At 41.3% G+C, this 20546-nt stretch overlaps 1 protein-coding gene across 6 annotated transcripts in view; it reads left to right on the top strand.

Annotated features, from left to right (window-relative positions):
* ttn.2 (titin, tandem duplicate 2) overlaps nt 1–20546 on the top strand; it is a 202484-nt gene that overhangs the window by 84989 nt on the left and 96949 nt on the right. For all 6 annotated transcript variants that reach the window (XM_055052995.1, XM_055052994.1, XM_055052996.1 and 3 more), the window contains 24 exons: nt 5159–5224; nt 5414–5497; nt 5579–5650; nt 5941–5985; nt 7134–8765; nt 9224–9274; nt 9360–9758; nt 10084–10362; nt 10794–11063; nt 11158–11297; nt 11379–11505; nt 12299–12565; nt 12684–12950; nt 13168–13431; nt 13994–14133; nt 14300–14426; nt 14653–14919; nt 16090–16356; nt 16484–16750; nt 17128–17267; nt 17421–17547; nt 18985–19127; nt 19676–19799; nt 20221–20487. In XM_055052995.1, the coding sequence (XP_054908970.1) occupies nt 5159–5224; nt 5414–5497; nt 5579–5650; nt 5941–5985; nt 7134–8765; nt 9224–9274; nt 9360–9758; nt 10084–10362; nt 10794–11063; nt 11158–11297; nt 11379–11505; nt 12299–12565; nt 12684–12950; nt 13168–13431; nt 13994–14133; nt 14300–14426; nt 14653–14919; nt 16090–16356; nt 16484–16750; nt 17128–17267; nt 17421–17547; nt 18985–19127; nt 19676–19799; nt 20221–20487 (5832 nt within the window). The remainder of the gene's footprint in view (nt 1–5158; nt 5225–5413; nt 5498–5578; nt 5651–5940; nt 5986–7133; nt 8766–9223; nt 9275–9359; nt 9759–10083; nt 10363–10793; nt 11064–11157; nt 11298–11378; nt 11506–12298; nt 12566–12683; nt 12951–13167; nt 13432–13993; nt 14134–14299; nt 14427–14652; nt 14920–16089; nt 16357–16483; nt 16751–17127; nt 17268–17420; nt 17548–18984; nt 19128–19675; nt 19800–20220; nt 20488–20546) is intronic.

Here is a 20546-nt window from a genome sequence, read left to right as displayed (position 1 = left end):
AACCTAATGAACATAGACAACAGAAATTGGCTCCCAAAGACATAGAAGAGCCGAAAGAAACTGCTGAAACTGGAAAACATGAAATTCTTAATGTTTCTGCAGCAAACAGATTAATTACAAAACAGAAATTTAAAGACAAACCAAAAATCTCTGTCATGATAGAACAGTATGCGTCAGAACAAGCTCCTCAGAAAGATCTAGACTCAAAAATCCATGAAACTGATTCACGTGAGGTCAATGAAACAAACGTTTCATCAAAACTCACTGACATTAGTACCAGGAGTTCAAAGAAAGAAGCTGCAGAGAAACCAAAACTGCAGATATTAGGTGAAGATGACACTTCACTTCAAGACAAAGAAACTCTTAGTGAAGTAAAAGTTTCTGAAAAGCAGCACATCGTCCCAGACAGGGAGTTCCCAGTTCCTGAGGAAGTTCCTCAGAAAGCATCGTTATCCAACAAGATGAGAAGACAGAGGTTTGCTAATACTAAAGAAGCGTCAGACAAAAAGACACCATCAGAAAGCATCGCAGTGAAGGATGAAACTGAAACAGAGACGTTTAGAAAAGATGGAAAACCTGAAACAGTTAAGGGATTTATCGTCAAGAAATCGCCACATACAGCTGAGGAACGTACAAAAACTCAGACTGTTACTCAACTACATCAGGTGACCATTAGTACAGTTAAAGATAAAACTCTTAAAGTTTCTCCTCTGAAAGAGACTAAAAGTGTGCAGGAAGAAGAAAAAGGAAAAGAGGAAAGTTTAGAAGAAGTTGAATTACTGGCAGTTGATGAGCAATCTAGTCAAGTTGACGGTGATCTGAAAGATTCAAGATCATCTAAAGAGAAAAGACAAAAACTATTGAAAACTGAAGATGCTGTGGATAATCAACAACCAATAAAAACAGTTTTAACAAAGGAAGGGCTGCCAATCAAAGACAAAATGGCTGACATAGGTGAACAAAATAAAGTTGTCTCAAAACAACCTACAGAGGTAATAGAAGATCAAGAAATCAATGAAAGCCATTTTCCTCCAAAGGAAGAAAATTTAATAAAGTTTGAGAAAGCTACAGATGTTTTACAGAAAGAAATTCCATCAAAACCACTTAAAACTAAGAAAACAGCAAAAGAAATTGAGCAAAAAGAACAACCAGCATCTGAAGATTATCAGGGGTCGATTATTGCACTAGTTACAGATAAAATGTTGAACGTTTCTCCCCTTAAAGAGAAACAAGCATCACAGGAACAAGCAGAAAGAAAAGTTTCACAAATAAACACAGAAGAAACTGAAAAAATGCAAGAAAGGAGAAAGTTTGAGTTTTTACTCATTGAAGAAGTGAAAGATTGTTCTGCCATTTCTCCAGAAAAATCTGTTTTCTCAAAGCTTGAGAGCTCTGTGGGTATTTTACAGAAAGAAATCCCATCAAAATCAGTTAAAACTAAGAAAGAGAGAAAATTTGATGAACAACAAACAGCTGCAGAAATATTAACTGCAAAGAGAATGAGCAAACCTCAGGGGTTAATAGTTAAACAAGACCAGATAAACATCAGTACAGTTTCGGATAAAATGTTGAAAGTTTCTGCCATTAAAGAGAAACAAGCAACACAGGAACAAATAGAAAGAAAAGTTTCACAGATAAACACAGACGAAAATGTTAAGGAAACAGAAAAACTACCAGAAACGAGACAATCTTTGTTTTCAGTCATTGAGGAAGTGAAAGAGGCAGATGTTTCTCCAGAGCAATCAGTTTTATCCAAGCTTGCAAAATCTACAGATGCTTTGGACCGACATATCCCATTAAAACCAGCAATAGCTGTGGATAAAACCATAAAACTAACAGTCAGTGAAGACAAAACGACAATTGGTGATGAAGAAACGCCTAAATCACCAAACATAAAAAAAACCGAGTCAGCATCTGGTGAAACCAAAGATTTAGATTCTCCAAAGGTTTTTATTTCCTCAGAGAATAAAAAACAAAAGTTTCCCCAAACAGTTGATATTTCAGATGAAAATGTTTCACTTGTAATGGATCAAAACAGAAAAATGATCATTGACCAAGACCAGATAAAGACCAGTGGAGATAAAGAGAGAACTTTGAAAGTTTCTCCACAACGGTGGACATCTGAGATCATAACGGAAGACAAGCAAATCCTGTCAAAAACCATCTGCCATTTGGATAAAGCCAACCTTACCTCTGTCAATGACAGAACTGACAAACCATTACCTGAAGCCATGAAGCAAGAAAGACCTGCAGAAAATCTGTCACAAATCCAAGAAGGTGGGATTGCAACAGCTGAAGCTGAGGGTTCGCCAAAGAAAATAAAGGAAATGGACCAAACTGTGGAGGGAACAGACCAAAAAATCCAACCAAAGTTAGTCAGAGATAAAGACAAAACTAAAACTGAGAGAAGAGGAAAATCTACAAAACAGCAATTTAAAGTAAAAGTCTTAGATGAGGCTGATGTTCCAGCTAATATAGAAGAAACTTCAGCGAGGAAAGAGTTTCAGGTAGACCAAAAGGTAGCTGAAGGGAGCACATTAACAGAGGAAGCCCTAACGACCAAGAAGTTACGAAAAGTGGATGAGTTTCAGTCGTCTCTTAAGGCTCAAGACACAGAAGATCAGGCATGTCTAACTGATGACCAAAATGAATAACAAAAGAAACCAAAACAGCTCCACAAAAAAGCACAAAAAACAAAACATAACAGACGTTCACCCCACAGAGGCAATAGTTGATGAGTTAGAGGGTTTAAAACCGACACAAGATAAACTGGAAGAAGTACAGAGAAAGATGACAAAGGTTCCTGTTGGACATGAAGAAGCTGAAAAACAAAAAAGACCAGAAGATGCTGATGATACTGATGATAGGGTCAGAGACTTAAAGATCTTCAATAAACCAGATAAAACTGAAATTTTAGGAAATATTTCAATAGAGAAACAGCTAAGAGATGCAGAAAATGCAGAAGTTACTGAAATGGATAAAACCACTACAACTTGTACAGCTGAGGAGATGAAAACCTCAAACACAGAAACTGAAGCTGCAAGAAAAGGACAGAAAACAGAAAAATCCAGCCACATTTCACAGGAAGCAACTGAAGAGGAGAATTTAGACCAAACAGAAATTACACAAGATGTTGCCAGAAAGAAATCAAAATATCTGAAAGAAAAAGATGCACAATTTAAAGACAAAGAGTCCAAGGCAGCTGTTTTCAAACAGGAATATGGATGTTTTACTCCAGCTGAAGAAGCTGAAACATCAAAAACAATAATGAAACTTTCTGTGGCTCCTGTGATGGAGGTGGCGTTTGAAACATCTGGTATAGCTGTAGATGACAACGAAACTTCCTCTCTGAAGAAGTCTAAACAAATAAAGGTAGAAGATGGAGCAGACAAGCTGCCTACCAGAATAGCACAAGATACATCAAAATCTCAAGCTAGAGCAGAACCAGAAGCCAAGGAGGTTCCTCTTGAAAAAGTTAGCTTCCTTGACAAACCAGCTTCATTTCCTCCCAAAAGCGTGAACCAAAGCGAAATAAAAGGTGGAGAACTTTCCAGGACGGTAAGAGTAAAACAAGAACATGGAGAAATTAGCCAGCTTTTTCCAGAAACAAAACAACAGCAGAAAGCAGTCGCAGCTGCAACGTTGATGGAGATCCCATCTGAAAAACATCTCATCACTGATGTTGGTGACTTTAAATCAGACCGTTTACAAAGATTTACAGCTCCTGATAACCTGGAGACAAATGTTGAAACGGTAACAGATAAAATGTTTGACTCAGTCAGTCCAGAGACAATAGAGAACAAGGTGAAATGTAGAGAAAAGTCACCAATCGAAAGCTTTACATCTAAAACAGAAACAGTTAGAAATTATTTTCATGACGTTTCCCAAACTGCAATGAAGGAGCAGCAGGAAGCAGAGCAAAAAGTTTCAAAGACGGCGGTAATGGATTTGGCGTATGAAAAATCAATGATTGCTCACACACAGGAGATGCTTGACATACAGACATATATATCCTCTGATTCTCAAGTAAAAGATCTTGGACCAGGAGAAATTGTTTACACATCAGGTGATGTTTCTGTTCTGATAGAAAGATCCACAAAAGGTCAAATGCATGCATTGGATCAACCTGAAGAGATTAAAGTGAATGCTAGGGAACTAAAGCTCGAAACAGAAAGAAAATCATTTGTTGAAGCGGAAACTTTGCAAATTCAAGATGAATCAGACAAACCAACCAGTCCTACAGACCTTTCTTCACAAATTACTACACATATAAGAGATAAATCTGATGCTACAGTTCAGGCAAAGACTGTTTCAGTGAAAGAAACGGCAGCAACTATTGGTGGAGGAAAAAAAGTCTCTCCAACTTCTACAACTAATGTGATGTTTAAAGAATCGGACACAACTGAAAGAAGAAGAGAATATCTTAGAGATTCAAAGATGTCAGAGCAACCAATTGAACCTAACATGTCTGCTGATGAGGCAGAAAAAGAACTAACCCAAGGTTGGCCGAGCTTTGAGCCCTCAGTAACAGATAAACCCAAAGTTAGCACCACTGGTCACTCATCAGAACATACCAGAACCACACCACATATCCACTCCATGCTTCCAAAAACACACAAAACCAGAACCGAGACAGAACGCCAAGGAATGCAGTCCATCACAGAAACGAAGAGTCTGACTGCGGAAACAGAAGAGAAAGAAAATCTCTTTCTTCAAGAAACGTCCAGAGGTACAGAGGGAAACTATCACTGAGCACAATTTTCTGATCTGAGCACCTGACATCACTTCCTGTGGAGATTCTCCTCACCCATATCACCGTCCAGAAGAACCTCCATGTCATGTCACCCATTCTGTTCAAGCACAATTTGTCTTTTCTTGTTTGCTGTGTTTACATTACAAATGTGTCCAAAACTTTCTTGATATTGAAAGCAGAATATCAACAAAGTCTTGCAGACATTTGTAATGCAAACGCAGGAAGATTGCGTTGTGTTTTTCCCCCTTACCATTTCCCTAACTCTTTTATCCAATGTGTGTCTGAACAGTTGGGGTGAGGTTGCTTGGTCTTCCAGCTGCCTAAAGGCTGGTTTTTCTTTGTCGTGCTTCAGTTCTTACCTCAGTCTGAATGTTTGTCTGATTGTTGTCTTATTTATCTTTAAAGTTGTTGTGAAGGAGAAGGAATTGCCTCCAGAACCCAAAGAAGTGAAGTCAGTTCCTCCACCAGAAGGTACTCAACATTGTTTGGTTTTAAAGGCATTTGTGACAGAATGCGCTCTTGGAAAAAAGCTAATCTTTTAAACTTTATCCCGAACACAGAGGTCAGAAAATGATCTCTTGGGTTTAAATTTCTCTGAGTTCAGAGAAACATATTCTTAAGATGTTTGTGTAAATTTTCATCTTTTCTTTGTACCTGAAGAGATCAAACCCAAAGTTGGAGAAGTCCCCAAAAGACCTGAAGTTACTCAAAAGAAAATCCCTCCACCAAAGGAAACAGAACCAGGTATTCAGAAGAAAACGGTTGAAGGAACGTTTGGGTTCTAGTTTGCCAAACATCTGATTAATCTAATGTTGCTCTTAAAAGTGGTCAAGCCTGTTGCGAAGGCTGAAGAGCCGACTAAGGTGGTTCCAGAAGAAGAAAAGCCAGCTCTGAAAGGTAGAAGACCTTCAGAGAACTGTCCTCTTTATCTTTTCAGTTAAATCCATCTTTTAAAACCTCTTATTTCATCACCAGATGTTTGTGTCTTTACTAATATGGGTCATGTTGACCTTTTCCTCTTCAGTGCAACAAAAGCATGCTATTTTTTAAACATCTTATATCTCACCTTAATTCTTCACCTCTACTGCGCGATAATTAAATGTTTCTTACAGTCTCCGAGGAAAACGAGTCACATTGTTATTAATAACCAAAACCTAATGAGTTTCTTCACTATCCTTTTGTATTAGATGAAACCAAAGGACCGGTCCAGACACCGGGAGGAGTCCAGAAAGGTAAGACCACTTCTCACTTTTCCTCAAAACAACCAGCAGATGCTAGCAAATTTACACCTGAACACAATGTTGGGCGCTAAAGTAAACCATCACTAATTGCTGCTTTGTTATGCTCAGTATAGAAATTAGTTGGTATTAACTTGAGAAATAAGCATCTCAACTAATCAGATATTTGACTTTTAAGAAAATGGATCCTGATTCATTGCACTGTCAGCTCCATTTTCTGTTATGTTACAGCTTATTACGTACAAGGCAAATAGCACATGTGACATGCTAGCACATGTGACATGCTAGCACACTCAGGCCCTCAAAGTACATTACAGATGAGCAATTTGCTCTCTTTTTGCATCAGATTGCATTTTTTGTGGTTCTCAATCAGGGAGAAAACAAGTTCAAATTTGTATCTACATCAGAGCACGATCGTTTTAATGTAAAGTTACCGCACAGCTTTCTTTTGCTCTATAATAATTTTTAGCTAACAGGAGAAAGTAAAAGCTAAGTCATGGTTTATGTAATCATGGAAAGTTTCTCCTCTAAATTTATAGCATGAAGTTTAAATATGGGAGACGTTATTAGCTGGCCAGTCCAATTTGAAGTGAAAATCTGTTTTGATGAGGGAGTTGTGAGTTGGAAGGATGTGCAAACTTTGGTTTACGAGTGTTAGCAAACACTAAATATGGACTACAATGAATATGGCAAGAATGTTTTCACAAATATATGAGAAAGTGAGATCTGTGCAGTTTTACTTTAAATTTTCTCGTCTTAATTAGTTTAAATTACCCTGCAGTAGCTTGCAAAAATTATTGATACTACCTGACTTTTTTACAATCACTTTGCAACCACCAACCTTAGTGTATTCATTGTTTTTTTTAAATGTTTTTCCAAAAACAAGTGCTTTCTGTCCCCTTTACTCTGATATAATCTTGAACATGGCCAATGAATCCACCGATGTTTAATATGATGTTGGATCTTTGTTAAAATACTCTGTGGTTGTAACATGAGAAAATGTGAAATGTAATTTCTCTTCTTAAATCTCTGTGTTTAGTATATTTGTTGAGAATTTTTTAACTTTATATGTGTGTCTGTGTTGAAAGAACTGTGATATCAGTCCTGTGTCGTTCAGTAATGTCAGACCTTTACTGCCTCAGAAACTGTTCAGCACAAAAAGGGTAAAATTCAAGTCACAGAGGACGGGACGTTTGAGATTCCCACCTTGAAGAAAGCAACCAGAGTCATGAGGGAAATGGAAGAGGAGCAAGAGGTTGTCATATTGAAGAAAATCCCATCAGTTCCACTGACAGAATCTGAAGAGGAAGAAAAACCTCAGAAAGTCACCAAGACCACCGTTTTCCATGCCGAGGAAATGGTGCGTGAAGAAGAGTCTTTTGAGATGTCTGTTGTCACCAGACGGACTGTTGAAGAAAGAAAACCCAGAGAGAAACCTGAGGTTGTGAAAAAGCCAGATGTTATCAAGCCTAAAGTGGAGGAAGAAAAAGAAACTCCAAAAGACGTTTGGACCCGCCAGAAGCCCACACCTAAAGATGAGAAACCAGAAGACAAGATCTCTCTGAAGAAAACCCCAAAAGCGCCAAAAGAAGAGGAACCTGCTCCTCCGAGTACAGCACCAAAAAAAGTGAAAAAGTTACCCTTATCTGAAGCTGAACCAGAAATAGTCAAGCTCAAACCTTTTGAGAAACCTGTTGTACCTTTAGAAGAGCCAGAGAAAGATAAGAAGGAGAGGCCAGATAGAGATAGTGTGTCTTTCCAGAAGGCAGAAAGGATCCCCCGAAAGGTGGAACCCAAAGAGCCAGCAAAGAAACCTGCGGAGGCACTCCCTGAGGTAAAGGAGCCTCCAGCTAAGGTACCAAAGCCAGCAGATAAAAAGAAAACTCCAGAGAAAGAGCCAGAGGAGGTCAAAGTACCAACTAAAGGGAAGAAAATCCCAACAGCAGAACAAGAAGTGGAAAGCGTCAAACTGAAGCCCTTCTCCAAACCTTCCAAAGAAGCTGAGGAGCCTGAGAAGAAACCACCAGAGGAGAAAGACAGGAAACCAGCTGATGACCTGCAGCGCCGTCGCACCAGTCCTGATGAAAAACCAAAGGCAAAAGAGCCAGAAGCTAAGCCCAAGAAACCTGACGTCCCTGAAGCTCCTGAGAAAAAGCCGGAGAAGCCAAAGAAGGTAGACGCTGCTCCAACAGAGAAGACACCTGACAAGAAGCCTGAGAAGACTCCAGAGGAGATCAAACCTAAGCCTTTGGAGCCAAAGAAAGCAGTTATACCCAAGGCTAAAGAGGAGAAGGAAGACATAGCAGTGAAGCCAGTGGAGCAGCTCAAAAAGGCAGAGCTGAAAAAGACTCCTTCTCCTAAAGTTGAAAAACTCAAAGAGGGAGAAGCAGCTCCGGCTGAGAGGAGGCCAAGCATTGACAAACTTAAAAAAGAGCCAAAAAGCGTTTCACCCAAAGACTCAGTTGAAGCTGCAACTCTTAAAAAAGTTTCAAAGAAACCATCACCAGAAGAGGCAAAGGCTATCAAACCAGCAGAGCCTAGCAAAAAGAAAGTTCCCGCAGTGAAGGAGATCTCTCCCGGGGCTGTGCAAATAAAGAAGGTTGCCACTCAGCCAGAAGAGGAGGTGTTTGAAGAGGAGGCACAGGAAGAGGCTCAGCTGGAGGAAGAGGAAGCCTGGGGCTGGGAACTGGTTCCCCGGGACAGCTATGGCTCAGAGGACTGGGAAGGTGAAGGAGAAGAAGGTGCCTTGGAGGTTCCTGGGGTAACCCAGAGAGGTGAGAAGGTGGCAACCCCAACATGTTGGGTGCCAACCAAGAAAAATCCTCCATTCATGCCATCCATAATTCCCACCACGCTTTCCATCTAAATCCTTCCTGCGGATCATTTTGTTGTGTTTTTTACATGTTTGTGTCTGTCATATCCATCTCTTCCAGACGTGCTTGTTAAGTCATTTTTGTCGTCTGCCATTCCATTCTCATTTTGCCCAACATTTGTTCATCCCACCATAATGCAATCTTTACGTTCATGTCATCTCCTAATGGTGTGAAATTTGTCATTGTGAAAATTTAATACATAATTCATTATTCTGTGTATCTGTCTTCATTTAATTACTTCATGTCTTCATATTTTGACGAAAACAACATTGCATATAGCCGCCCATTTGCTTGTTCATAAAAAAGAATAAACAGTTTCATTGTTAAGCAGCGGATTAATGGTGATTGTTTCTGAACAGAGGGCCAGCCGGCAGAGGAAGCAGGAAGAGGCAGAGGAAGAGGGCTAAAACGTAAGTATGCTTTCTTAATGTCCACATCAGTACTCAAAAATAACATTGTTTAGACACATGTCTGTATCTTAAAATCCTCTTTCAGCCAAACAGACGCCATCGCCAGGAGAGGGCCGAGGTCGAGGCATGAAACCTGGTGGCAGAGGCGGCCCCACACCACCAGAGGAACCTTTTGCAGGCTTCAAACTCAAAGCTGTTCCCCTGAAGTTCATCAAGAAGCTTGAAAATATTGTCCTCAAGGAGGCCGAGTCCATTGGCTCATCGGCTGTATTTGAGTGTGAGGTTTCACCCTCTACAGCCGTCACCTCCTGGATGAAAGATGGCGGCAACCTGCGCGAGAGTCCCAAGCACAAGTTCACCTCTGACGGCAAAGATCGGAAGCTGCACATCATTGATGTTCAGCTGTCTGACACTGGAGAATACACCTGTGTGGCCAAGAATGCTGGGAAGGAGATTTCCTGCACTGCTAAGCTCATAGTTGAAGGTAACCCAGCTGCCTTTGATCAATCATACCAACGCTGTTTCAGATACTTCACGCATTTTTTTATGTGGCCCTCTGGACGTGTGAGGGAAACGTAACTACAACCGTTAAGATTTGAAAATAAATAAAAAACAATACAAATATTTAAAAGAAAAACAAATCCATAAGTAATTATATCAATCAATATAAAACTATTATATTATATTTTTCAGTCATATCTTCCAGCTCTACTTCAGTATAACAGTTGTGTGCTTCATACATTCACTCACAATCAGCTCTCTGAGAACATTCATGATTTTGACATGACCACATTTCTGTATTCTTGCAGAGCTTCCTGTAAAATGGATCAAGGAGTTGGATCCAGAGAACTCGGCCATCCTGGGCCAGCCCATCTACATATCCTGCGAGCTGAGCAAAGAGAGGGATGTGGTCTGGAAGAAGAATGGTGAAGTCCTCAAGAAAAAGGAGGGCAAAATTCAAATCAACGTCATTGGATTGCAACACGCTGTGACCATCCAAGGCTCCACACCAGAAGATGCTGGTGTCTACACCTGTGAAGTGTCAGGACAGGAGGACGTTGTGACCACCGCGAACGTCAAAGTGCTCGGTAAGACAAACGGAGGTCTCAAATACGCATATATGAAAACAGAACTGGAAATTAGGTGACCATGGTAGCCAATGTTAGGACTAATTCCTATTCTGCCCTTACCCCCCATTTTACTGAGGTATGGAATCCTTTTTATAAGGGGAACAAGGAGTAGCCATCATATTTCCCTTCATGTGGGCTGTAAGGGGTCTTTCGGATGGCTACATTATTGTTATTCCTTGATCCCCAAAGGAAAAAGGGTGCATGCCTTCCTAGCGTGAATGAAAAATAGAGTTGGGCCAGGGCACGGACAAGTCAGCTAAAATCTAACCTTGAAAAATTTTAGAAGTTCAGACTAGGTTCATTTTTGTTTTTTCTGCCAACTCTCACCAAATTAGTCACATTGTGAATAGTATGCCAATCTCTGACTAAGAGATATTTAACTCCAACAGAGATTATTAAAGACTGGATAGTAAAACCACTTAGAGACCAGCATGTGAAACCAAAGGCCAATGCCACATTTAAGTGTGAGCTCTTCAGAGACACTCCCAACTGGAAGTGGGTCAAAGGAGAGAACGAGCTCACTCCATCAGACAAGGTTGAGATCACGAAGGATGGAAAGGAGCTGACGCTGACCATTAAGAACTGCCAGCCGGATGATGTGGCAGAATATGCCATGGAGGTGGAAGGACGCGTCTATACCGCCAAGCTAACGCTCGGAGGTTGTATTTCTTTCAATTGCTATCCCCTGAAATAGTTTCTACAGGTTATTATTGACGGTGTTACATATTTACAAGCAGTAAATACTGTTTCCAGAGCGTGAAGCTGAGATCCTGAGGCCTTTGGCCAGTATAGAGGTGGTAGAGAAGGAAGATGCTGCATTTGAAACAGAAATATCTGAGGATGATGTTCCAGGAGAATGGAAACTCAAAGGAGAGGTTTTGATCAGATCTCCGGTATGACTTTTTCTCATAAAGTTGTACATAAATATGTCAGTGTTGACTATTCTTTTAATAGTAGTGCAATGTAATCATCAGACGTGTGACATCCAAATGGAGGGTACGGTTCGTAGGCTCACACTGAAAAACTGCCAGTTGGATCAGGCTGGGGAAGTGTCGTACCAGGCTCTGAACGCCATCACAACTGCAATGCTAAATGTCAAAGGTAAGAGGCGTTCCTGGTCCCCCACAAAACCCCAATGGACCCTGATTTTTGGAATTTATCTGTGAAAATAAAGGTGTAAGGTCTGAGAGGAATCAAATAAAGCCAAAAGGCATACCGCAGCAGACCTTAGACCTTTATTCAAAAGAGCGGATGAACCAGGTAAGATGAGAAGGAACTCCAATGCTCGTTTTGTGGGGTGAATAGCTTATTCTGTCTTGTTGTTTTGTCTGTCACGTCAATAGAAAATATAAAGCTATTATATTTTCTATAATATATAGAATGTATGGATGTATGTAGATCTGTTCATTATTATGTCAGTGTCTTTCAGTCATGTGTCTTGTCTGTACTCTTTTAAGCAGTGCCCTGTTTATAGTTTACAGTTTCCTTATCTTTAGCTAATATGATGATATTCAGAAGACTTTTGAGTTGGAATTTGCAGAGCAGAAGTAAACTGAAGCTTTCTGGAAGAAAACAAACATCATCAACATTTCATGCCAACTGAATGAGAGGTTGGATACTTGAATCCCTTGACTAAGAAGTGCCCTGATGACACCATTTATACTCAACATCTGCAGTCCTTGAAGAACACCAATACATTTTTTACACTTATCAAAGAGCTGGAAGAGGAGTGGAGTCCATCTCAAGAACACCAGAAGAAATCTCAAGCTTTCGACCAGGATTACACAGAATGTCGATGACAGTATAAACAGGGCTCTGGCTGTTGACTGTTGTGTTTTTTTGTTCTGTTGTGTTGTTTATGTGTTGTGCCTTGTGTCAACCCCACCCCAACCAGAAATCGAGATGGACTTTGTTGTCCCGCTGAAGGACGTTTCCGTACCAGAAAAGAAACAGGCTAAGTTTGAATGCACCATCACCAAGGATGTCGCCAAGGTCATGTGGTATAAAGGGGCTGACATCATCACCCCAGACCAAAAGTACGACATCATCGATGATGGAAAGAAACACATGCTGGTCATCAACTGCTGTGAGTTTGATGACGAGGATGAATATACGATTGAGGTTTTGGGCAAAACTTCCACAGCTAGACTCACCGTTGAGGGTAAGTGCCAGATTTCCATCACCAAGTGTCAAAATGGCACAGAGATTGCCATTTTGACTTAATTCACTGAGTGGGTTCCCTCCTCTTGTATGAACATGTTTTATGAATATGATTGTAGGTATCAGGCTCAGATTTGTCTCACCACTAAAGGATCAAACCGTAAAGGAGGGCAGTACAGCTCGCTTTGAGCTGGAGCTCTCTCATGAGAACATCCCTGTCACCTGGTACAAGAATGACGTTAAAATCCATCCGAGCAGAACCGTCATCACTCACACGGACGGAAAGAAACACATACTAGAAATTAAGGACGTGACTCTAGACGATATCTGCCAAATTAAGGCAGAGGCCAAAGGAATTCCTTCCATGGCCAACTTGACAGTTATAGGTATCCACATTCACTCTTCAATTTTTTGCAAAGTTTCTCCATGTTTATGTCTGTTGAGGTCCCAAAAATGCCTCATTCTGTCTGTTTGTTGTAAGAAATTGTTGGACTATGTTGTCTGTCTGTTCCTCCCATCTGTCTTTGTTGAGTTATCTTCTGCTGCATGCATTATCTGTCGTACATTTGGTTTGAAGAGTCATCATAACTCTCCACATTCCAGAGGGAGATCCCTACTTCACGATTAAGCTGCAGGACTATACTGCAGTCGAGAAAGATGAAGTGGTTCTAGATTGCGAGCTCAGCAAAGATGTCGATGTCATGTGGTACCACAACGAGGCCGAGATCAAGGCCTCAAAGATGGTGACCATCAAGGCTGAGGGCAAACGGAGAACGCTAATCATCAAGAAAGTTGGTGACAAAGATAAGGGACAGTATGTATGTGACTGTGGGACAGACAAAACGACAGCCGAGCTTCAAATCGAAGGTAACTGACTCACCTGTGTTGAGCCACCTTCATCTCCATGGATCCTCATCACCTCCACTTGCACCATCTTCTAACCCCACCTCATGTATTTTTCTATGCACCATCTTTTTTTGTCCTCATTTTTTGAGTTACTACTCTCTGTCATCTTTGTGCTCTCCAAGAGTAAAGCTTCTAGCTTCACCAAGTGGTTCTGGCCTTTTGAAAACCTGGATATTGTCTTTTGAAGCAGAAGTCTTGCATTCTTTCTAGATTCTTTTGCACACAACTACTCTAACAAACCACCACTTCTTTATTATAAAAACTATTTTATTGATCTTTATTACCTGTTCAACAGTTCCATAGAAAACCAAGTGGGTTGGTTTGTTCAAAGCCCCGTTTGGTTCTTTATGGTCCAAAGTGTTTGGCCTTAACCTCGAATTCCCTTTTACACTTCCGACAAATAACACCATCATTTGTCTACTTTCATCTACTGTCTCCATATCTGTGTCAGTTAATGTTGTCTTTGTGTTGAAATTTTGAATATCTCCAATGAGAGGAATTTGTCCCCTTTCTTGAACGCCAGCTCGGCACATCAAGGTGGTTCGGCCCATGTATGGTGCCGAGGTCTCAGAAGGAGAGACCGTTCGATTCGAAGTCGAACTCAGTGAGGACGACGTTCATGGACAGTGGAAGCTAAACGGAGAAGTCCTCAATCCGTCTGCTGTACGTTCCATTAAACTACATCTCTGATCTTCATGTGATTCTAATTTAGTTGACGTGTTTAATTCAGGGATTTCTAGCTCCTCAATCAGCTTCCCCCCATCCTAATCACTCTTCATCGATTGCTCATGTTTTTGGTAAAATACTGAAGTTTGTTGGCCGCTTGCAGGACATTGAGATTGTGGAAGATGGCACCAAACACACTCTGGTTTTGTACAACTGCAAACTGCCCCAAACCGGGGAGCTTGTGTTTACCGCCGCCAACGCCAAGTGTTCAGCTAACCTGAAAGTGAAGGGTGAGCTTCCTCTTCCAAAACTGTCAAAAAGTAAAAGCTGAAGCTTGCCTTCCTGCTTTTTCGGCAACTATAAGATAACACAGATGTAATAGTGATTTACAGTTTGGGGTAAATGCTATTACACTGTACAAAGGACAAACCAAATCTCATTGTGGTATCTTCGGGCAAACTAGCCTGATCCAAACCTTCTTCCCTTCATGTTAACTCTTTCCTTCTGAACCAACAGAGCTTCCCATCTCTTTCATTACACCATTGGCCGATGTGCATGTGTACGAGAAAGACGAAGCTAAGTTTGAGTTGGAAATTTCACGAGAGCCCAAAAGTTACCGTTGGCTCAGAGGAACTCAGGAATTGTCAAACGACGATAAGTTTGAAATCCAAGTAGACGGAAAACGACACACTCTAGTTGTAAAATCTGCCATATATGAAGATGAAGCCAAATACATGTTTGAGGCTGAGGATAAGAGGACGTCTGGAAAACTGATTATTAAAGGTAAAAAGAGTTGGTGCCTCTGTATTTTATCACACAGGAATAGTTTTATTTGGACACCAGTCACAGAAAGATGTGAATGTTTGCTAAAAGCCTTTAAATTATAAAAATTATCAGGAAAAATCAACAACTGATAACTTTGTTGCATTAAGAAAAACTCCAACAGAGATCCAGGAAAACTGCATCAAAAATTTCCCTTCTTTTAGTAATTCAATTCATAAACTAATTTATATCTTAAATGCAGTAGATTTTTTACATACAGACACATTTCGAGTGTTAATTGCTGTTAAGTTTGATGCGAGCTTACAGCTAATGATCCAAAAGAAGAATTTATATAAGACAAAAATATTTTTATAGAGGAATGTTTTGACCATTCTATGGCCTATAAAATCATAGGGGAGTCTGACTTTTTTTCAGATTTCCATGGTAGATAGTCACCGGATCCCCTGCAAAATAAGCCACAAATGACATTCCTGAAGAAGCAATTTAGCATTTTAGCAAAAAATTTAGTAAAAGGAAGCAATAGACTAATGTGGCCTTAGAGGGACGGTGAAGGAACCCCAGCTCAGCAGTTTAGTGGAGATGGACTGCAGCTGGAGTCAGAGCTAAAGAACCACCACACAATGAGGACATAGGCTTCAACGATTGACTTTCTTGTATCAAGGCACCCCAGAACCAGAGGCAACTTCAGAAGATTATCAAAATCAGAGTGCCAGAGTCTGGAAGAAGAGTGGAAAGCCACAAAATCTGTATGTTTTCATACCTGATAATCCGGTAGACTCATTGCAATTGGGAACCAAAAAGGCAACATTTGTTACATTTTCAACTGCTGCAGTTTGTTTCTACAGTGCACTGAGTAAAGTCATTAAAACTAATTAACAAACCTGTTCTCCTCCTCGCCTGCACCAAGAACAACAGAAGAAAATGACATGAAAACCTCTGAGAAGACATTGAGTGCATCTTTTTTTCTCTTGATAAAATGTAAACAGAAAAAGAGTAGCATCAATTTTATTGTCTAACATGAGACACAAGTGTTTGTTTTGGTTGCATTTACCCAGGTTATGTTTGTTAAAGGCTTTGGGCAAACATTTGCAAACATCCACACAACAATCACAATCTTCCCAACTGGAGCAACATTGTATTTACTTCCCTGTAAATGTAATTTTTTATCAGGTATTCGCCTTGAGTTTATCAAGCCAATTAAAGACGTAACCGTAAAGGAACGAGAAACCGCAGAGTTCAGCGTTGAACTGTCTCATGACAAGATTCCAGTAGTTTGGTACAGAAATGAAGTGCGCCTGCACCCCAGCAAGCTGGTGCACATGTCGGAAGATGGAAGATCGCACACACTGACCTTCAAGGAGGTCACAATCGATGATACCTCCATGATTAAGGTGGAGGCAATGGGAAAGACGTCAGAGGCGATGCTAACTGTTCTTGGTTAGTATCAGTCTTCCTTCACCAGGATGTAAATTCTAGCTGTTGATCAGCTGTAAACAAGATTAGTAACGGATCTCTGTGGTTTTAGTTTTGTTTTGAACTGCTTGTTACGGGTGTCTGCTTGCAGAGGGTGACCTCTACTTTACAGTAAAACTCCAGAACTACACTGCAGTCGAGAAGGACGAGGCGATCTTGTCCTGCGAGCTGAGCAAGGCCGCCACTGAGGTCAAGTGGTTCAAAGACGGTAACGAAATCTTTGCGTCCAGGAACGTTCTCTTCCAATCCGACGGCAGGAAGCGCATGTTGGTCATTAAGAAATCGGCGAAGAAAGACAGGGGAGCTTACACCTGTGACTGTGGCACTGACAAAACCACAGCAGAGCTGAACATCGAAGGTAATGAATGCCTGTTGCCCTCCAGAACCTGACATTACCGCAGAATCAACATCACTGAAACCTCACCTGTACCTGGACTGATGCTCACCTCAGTCTCCATTCTTCATCTTTATGTCTTCAACTTCCACTTTGAGTGTTTTAACACCTCATGATCCAACCATAACGTTTAGGATTCACACATTCTTCACAATAATTCTTTTTTAGCTCCATGTTTTTGTTTCTGTCGCTCTCTTTGCACCATCAGTAAGGTGCAACACCCCAACCTATTGCATGCGTTCATATCTCTGTCTGTCCCCATCATCTCCATGGCAACAGTTTTTCACGTGGACTGAGCCTCGCTCTGGTTTTGCTCTAAACGCGTCTCTGAACTTCCACAGAGCGCAACATTAAGATTGTTCGCCCGCTGTACAGCGTAGAGGTCACAGAGACCGAGACGGCCTCGTTTGAAGCGCAGATTTCTGAAGACGACGTCCACGCCACCTGGAAACTGAAGGGAGAGACGCTCCACCCGTCTGCTGTAAGACAACACTGACCAATCCTCTAATGGGAAATAAAGCCACATTTTCCCAACAAGAGTTGATGTTTTATTTTGATGAAACCTCATCTTTCAGTTTTGTTGTGCACGGTCAGCACTCCCATTTGAATGAACGCTGTGGGTGTTTGTTGTCAGGATGTGGAGATAAAGGAGGAAGGAGCACGACACATTTTGACACTCTTCTGCTGCAGAATGGATATGGCCGGAAGCGTTGACTTCTCTGCAGCGAATGCAAAGTCTTCAGCGCATCTCAGAGTCAAAGGTGACGAAAAAAATCACAGACACCTGGTTAGAAACAGGCGTCGCTTTTCTTGATTGAAGTTCTGGGAAGCAGCTTTTTCTTATTCCAGATCGGGAATCCTTATGTTCGTATTGTGTGTTACGTCTTTATGTTGTTTGTTGAGTCGCCAGATTTTATCGCTGTACTGTTGGGTCGAATCGACGTTGGTGAAGACTCCTCAAATCACATACTTCCCCGTGAAATAAAACCAACATTTAGTTGATTCTTTCAAAGTTGATATTTGATGGATATGTTGCTTTATGTTACTTCACAGGTGGAATATCTCCTCAGGTATGATGTGCAGCTTGAAGAGATACAGTTGATAAAGTTTAGAGGTTTTTGATGAGCATCTGCAACAAAAAAACAAGAAAAGTTAGGGAAGAATACCCATGACTTTTATTTCACCATGAAACCAAGATATTTCAAATTTTATTTCATGAACTTTAGGCATTTTATTGAATTCCTTCTTTCCACAAAAAGTTAGTTCCAGAAGAAGTTAGATGTTTAAGTGATTGTAATGAAGATCCTTGAAAATCTGAGTTCATATGTGCATTTCCACTACAAATGTCAATATGTTTCCTATTAGAGACAAACAGGAAATATCTTGGCCTCACTCTGAGCCACGGAAAATTTACTCAAAGGAATCTGAATGTTTTTAAACCTGTTGCTTTCATATTGTCCAGATGGTTTTGATTATATGCAAAACTCTCCACATAAACCGATGATGTGAGATACATCTTATATTTAAACTGATACCTGATGTTGTTTATAGGTAGCTATGTTGCTTCAGATGACTAGAGTGACTATAAACACATCTGCTGGCTGTCAGCAACACCGTCAACCTCTCTTTAACTGGCTGTTAGTGGCTTTAATTCAGGCATGCAAAGAAGTCTGTTGTAAATACTTCAAAGTGCTTGTTTGTCCAAATTGAAATGCTGAAGCTCCACTTGGCCCGTGTTACCTAAACTTCCTGAAACCATAGTTCTTCAATGAAGTGTTGGGTAACTCCTGCCAGGAGCATCACATTCTCCTTTTCCAAGGAAAATGCAGGCAGGTGATTGACAGGAACAGATTGACTTCCCGTCATGGTTTTGGCAGACGTGGGCCGTTAACCAATCGGGCCCCTCAGTTATTTTAGAACCTGGATGCCTTATCAAGCGCAGATCCTCAGTGGTTGGCAGGTCATGACCCTGTGTCTTATTGGTTTCCTTAGACGCTGCTCCTCTGACATCAGGTCGTATGCTAATGAGCTTGGCCTCGGTGCCAAGTCGCAGGGCGGCTGGCTTCAGTCATCCTCCGTGCGCCCAGCGCCCTGCCGTTACCTCGAACACACCATAAGGAAATCTCTGTGGGGATTTCTTGGAGTCTGTTGACCAGTTTGAGGGGAGGGACTAACCATGTCTTCTACCCAACCCAAAGGCCGTGTGATCTCCCTGGTGAGGCCCCTGAAGAACATCACAGTGACTGCCGGAGAGACCGCCACCTTCCAGTGCGAGCTGTCCTATGAAGAAATCCCCGTTGAATGGTACCTGGGGGACACGAAGCTGGAGCCAAGCGACAGAGTGAGTCCCGTCACACCTGACACACCTGTTTGTCCACTTCCTGCCCAGCCCAGGTGCTGACTCTGGTCCAGAATCAGGTCCCTGAGTTTCCCTTCAGTTTCCTGTGCTGCGACTGCCTGTTCATATAAGGTCTTGCAGGTGAAGGTTTAAGATTCCAGCTGAGAATTCAATCCTGGTTTTGAGATAACGCAAGCAGGGGGTGTTTTCTGCCCCGCAAGCGTTTCTCTGGGTTTATTTTTAACAGCCGCCAGAGGCCGCAGCACAGGGCAGGTGGGAACTGCAGATATTTGCTAGCTACAGGTTTAAATCTCTGGGCAAATCTCGCGTTGGTTTTGCTGGGCCCGGAAAGGATTTCTTGTCATAAAGATGTATTAGTTTGATGATGTAGGGCCACTGAAAAAGGGAACCCAATCCCTCTGTGTGTTGTGCAACATGTGGAAGAGGAGTAGCGACACTGGAAAGAAAAATCTGGAAAAAGTCAGAACTGAGAGATACAAACACCTTTTGCAAAGTAAACCTTGTGGTAACGAACTTTGTTGAACCTTCAGGTTGTATTCAAGGATGAAGGGAAAACCTACAGCGTCACGGTGAGAGACGTCCAACTGAGTGAAGCTGGACGAGTCAAACTCACCGCCAAAGACTTTGAGACAGAGGCGACCCTGACTGTCAAAGGTAAGGCTCCAACTCACTGACTCGACTGGAGACACCTGGTTTAAAGACCAGATTTACTCACTTGAAACGTTATAATACCCGCTGTAAAAGCCAAATGTTATTGTAACTGTTTCTGAGGTTTTATGCTTTTATTTTGGTGACGTCCTTCTTGGGGTAGCTATGGTAACGGAACAGAAAGGTTAATTTATCCCTTTGTGGAATGTCGAATAGTTGCAACATTACTAATAACAGTAATAATAGAACATTTAAACTTTTTTTTTTAATTTGTATTGAGTTGCTGGAAAAAAATGTTAAAACTTAGTTAAAAAGCTTGAAAAGTTCTTGAATTTTACTGAGGGAAAAATGCACAAGCACTGCATTTAAAATCCCTAGAGTAGGTAAATAGAAACCCAACCGTTGCCCTTTGTGTTTGTGCATCCAGAGCCGCCTGTTGAGTTCACCAGACCTCTGCAGGACCAAACGGTGGAGGAGAAAACCACCGCCACGCTCGAATGTGAAGTTTCCAGAGCAAACGGAGAGGTCCAATGGCTCAGGGACGACCAGGAGATCCGCAAGACGAAGAAGTACGAAATCCTGGCAGAGGGCTGCAAGAGAACACTGGTCATCCACGAGTGCGCCCTGGACGACTCGAAGACCTACACCTGCGACGCCAAAGACTTCAAAACGTCCTGCTTCCTCACGGTCGAAAGTGAGTAAAGCTAAACAAAGATCATTTTTAACACAATAAGAGAAACTTCAACTCCTTGG

This window comes from Poeciliopsis prolifica, unplaced genomic scaffold, assembly GCF_027474105.1.
Source record: "Poeciliopsis prolifica strain line A6 unplaced genomic scaffold, Auburn_PproV2 SCAFFOLD036, whole genome shotgun sequence".
Lineage (NCBI taxonomy): Eukaryota > Metazoa > Chordata > Actinopteri > Cyprinodontiformes > Poeciliidae > Poeciliopsis > Poeciliopsis prolifica.
Note: the sequence above shows the minus strand (reverse complement) of the source record. Positions and strands in the feature narration are given on the sequence as shown.